Source organism: Phoenix dactylifera, chromosome 10 (assembly GCF_051530095.1).
Source record: "Phoenix dactylifera cultivar Ajwa chromosome 10, Ajwa_hap1_PhDact_Kaust_v1.1, whole genome shotgun sequence".
NCBI lineage: Eukaryota > Viridiplantae > Streptophyta > Magnoliopsida > Arecales > Arecaceae > Phoenix > Phoenix dactylifera.
Genome location: NC_143199.1, coordinates 29379123 through 29382801, shown reverse-complemented (window position 1 = coordinate 29382801; position 3679 = coordinate 29379123). Strand labels below are relative to the sequence as shown.

The window sequence follows — 3679 nt, the reverse complement described above, 5'->3', positions numbered from 1 at the left end:
TTGTGATTGTTCCAATTGTTCCTTATAAAAAAGGCCTGTCAGTAGTTAATGTGTTGAATCATTAGTCGCAACTTTTGGGTATGTGCAGTTGCTTTGGCCCTTTCAAGTTGGTCATGAAAGCTCTTCATTATTCATACATTTCAGGGTGCTAACTAGAGTAACTGGTGAAGTCTTTGAAAGTAGGCATCAATAACCTGCCTCCGAACTTCCTGTTCTCATCCTATTTCAGCTAGCTTTCCTTCTATCCTGTTTCGAAAAAGAAAAAAAAAACAAAGGGAAAATAAAAAGAAAATCATTCAACTTCCCCTGACCTGAACTCTTGTCCGAGTTTGATCTGTATCCTTCACCAGGCATCTCTCAGGCTTGAAGCATGCTTGCATCACTAAATTGCAACACTGGAGACAATCCTAGCGTCTCTTTGTCCGAATTTGGCTTCTCTATATGTTGATCTTTCTTCTATGAGAAACATCACCTACCACAAATAATTTGTACATGTACCGCAGGAAGTCTATGCCTGCAGCAGTAGCCGCTAAAATCACACCCTTGCAAACTCACCTCCTCTCCTTGCTGAAAGGATGCCGAACCATAGACCACCTCAAGCAAATCCACTCCCTTCTCGTCACCTCTGGCCTCCCCGGAGAAGCCTTCCCCACTGCCAAAATCCTCCATCTGGCCTCCCTCTCTCTGCCCGCTGACATCTCCTACGCCTCTCTCATCTTCCATCAAACCTACAGACCCCATGCCTCTCTTTATAATGCCATCCTAAGAGGGTACTCGTTGCGCTCCCACCATGATAAAGCCATCACTCTTTACTCCCAAATGCTTCGAGATGGAGTTATTCCTAACGAGCACACATACCCTTTGGTCCTCAAATCCCTCTCCAGATCTCAAAACAGAAGTCCAAACCAAATCCATGCCCAAATTTCGAAGCTTGGGTTTGATAATGACTCCTTTGTACAGAATTCTTTGGTCGCCGTTTATGCTAAAGCTGGTGACTTGGGCTCTGCTCGTGAGCTGTTTGATGGAATTCGTACTAGAGATTTTATCTCTTGGACAGCCATGGTTCATGGGTACGTGGATAATGATCGAGCAGTGGAGGGTCTCGCTCTTTTCGCTAAGATGAGGACTGCCGGTGTTGAGATTGATGAGGTGACTGTTGTGAGCGTCCTTAAGGGTGCTGCAATGGTTGGGGATGTTTGGCTTGGGAAATGCATCCATGGCTTCTACGTGGAGTGTGGGAGGGCGAAGCGGGATGCGCATGTAGGCAGTGCACTTGTGGATATGTATGCTAAATGTGGCTATTGTGATGATGCTAGAAGCTTGTTTGAAGAAATGCCTTGCAGAAATGTTGTCTCTTGGAGTGCATTGATTGCTGGCTGTGTTCGGTGTAATGGGTTCGCGGATGCTCTATCTTTCTTCCAAGATATGCTCGTCGAAGGAGTGAAACCCAATCAAGCGACGCTGGCCACAGTTTTGACAGCCTGCGCTCAACTGGGGGCATTGGAGCAAGGGCGATGGATTCATGGTTATGTAGAAAGGAACAAGTTAGAACTGAACTCCATTCTTGGAACGGCATTGATAGACATGTATGCTAAATGCGGACACATAGATGATGCGTTCACAATCTTTCATGCAATACCTGAGAAGGATGTGTACTCATGGTCTGCCTTGATTGGTGGAATGGCAGTGCATGGACGTGCCTCGGAGTGTTTGAATCTCTTCTCGGAGATGGTAAAGGAAAGGGTACAGCCTAATGAGGTTACCTTCATAGGTGTTCTTTCTGCATGTTCTCATGGGGGACTAGTAGGTCAAGGGCAAAGTTATTTTAATTGTATGATGGACTATGGGATCAGACCTAAGTTAGAGCATTATGGCTGCATGGTTGATCTATTAGGGCGAGCAGGACGGTTAGACGAAGCATTACGTTTGATAGAAAGCATGACCATGGAGCCAAGTGCTGGCATATGGGGAGCTTTGCTTAATGCCTGCATGATCCACAAAGATTTTGATTTGGGTGAAAGGATAGGGAAGCATCTTGTTAGAATGGAGCCTCATCACAGTGGTAGATATGTACTTTTAGCCAACATCTATTCTCTTTCTCACAAGTGGGATGAAGCTGCCAGTCTAAGGATGACCATGAAGGGAAGAAGGGTGGAGAAGACTAGGGGATGTAGTTGGATAGAAGTAACTGGTGCTATGCATGAATTTGTTGCCTTCGACGAGTCGCATTCAGAATCCAATAACATGTATGAAACTTTAGATGGACTGACCAAGTTGATAAAGTTGGATGAGGCATGAAGCTTGTCTTTTATGTTTCTTTTTCTTCTGTAAATGAAAATCATTATTAATTCTCAATGTATTTCTGGTCTTTGTTTCCTTTAGCTTCAAAATACTCTCATTACATAGCTCTCTATTAGTCTTTTGTAAGAAAGCCTGCCTCAATTTGGTTGAGTACTTGAGCAGCATTTTTTTTTTTTTTTACCATTTTATGATTTGTCTCTGTTTTCTTTGTCATCTTCCAGTGTTTGGACCGATCCACCATTTCCAGAGCTCAATAAGACAGCCTACGTTTATCTCTTGCCAATCTTCCAAGCCCTGAGAACCAATCTTGCAAATCATGTAACCATTTTAATGCAACCGAGTTACTAGAGTTACAAAGGAATCGTCCAACTATATATGAGCAGCAACCATCCTACTATAGTATGAGTACATCCACGTAAGTCAGAGGATAACTATCTCACAGTGAACCACCAGAATGCTAAGCAACAGTATGCTTTAAACCTTCACTATCACAATTGTTTATGAATATGATAAATACTTTTATTTTAATCAAGATAGAACACCTTTGACAACTAGCATGAGTGGAAGCCTGATCAGGATGAGAGTAGGATCGAAAACACAATCTCTTTCGACGACTCCAAGAGTCTTCACAAACTCTACCAATAGTATAATTATATTAGTTAAGCAATCATTAAATTTTCATTTGCAGGTTTTAATAGATAGACACAAAAGTTAATGATATTGAATAACTAATGGATTCACGGTCAACTTATATTGCACATGAAAAGGAATATTTATTATTTGATTCATATATTAATGTAAAACATCCAATAAAAGTAATAATTAAAACATATAAATGAGAAAAAATAATTTTTATCTAGATGTTTTCCTAATTTCAATCTAAGGTTAGAAAATCTTTACATCAATTGAACTTTTTATCAATGAAATACGACAACACATAACCGTGAATGTCATATAGGTGTTGTTCTCAAGCAGGGATGCTTGACTCAAAATTCAACTTGCAATAAACTTGATTGATAAATAAATGAGTTGAATATAAGCCATAGATTTTAAGTTACTGGAACTGGAACCAATGCGCTTGACTTTCCACTCGTTCTTGAGATCTCACATGGAATCAATCTCTCTTGCTTGACCATTCTGACTCACTGAATCCACTATTTGGATGTGATGAAGGATCCATCCCGACAAGAGAATGAACGAGCCGAAGTATCCGATCTTTTCCGAGTTTCAGAAAGAACAGACCTGGCTTGTTCGAGTTGATCTATCTCGATATAATAAATAAATATATAGTTAATATTTATTTTCAACTTACTAAGAAGTCTTGAAAAACATAATCGTTAATTCTAACTATTTTATTTAGATTAAAGCAAAAACATCA

General features: G+C 40.4%; 1 protein-coding gene across 1 annotated transcript; it reads left to right on the top strand.

Annotated features, from left to right (window-relative positions):
• Nucleotides 1-258: 258 nt before the first annotated feature.
• On the top strand, nt 259-2465 carry LOC120104396 (Pentatricopeptide repeat (PPR) superfamily protein). Its single transcript, XM_039115405.3, has one exon. The coding sequence runs from the start codon at nt 493-495 to the stop codon at nt 2296-2298; it is 1806 nt and encodes a 601-aa protein (XP_038971333.3). The 5' UTR covers nt 259-492; the 3' UTR covers nt 2299-2465.
• Nucleotides 2466-3679: the final 1214 nt, after the last annotated feature.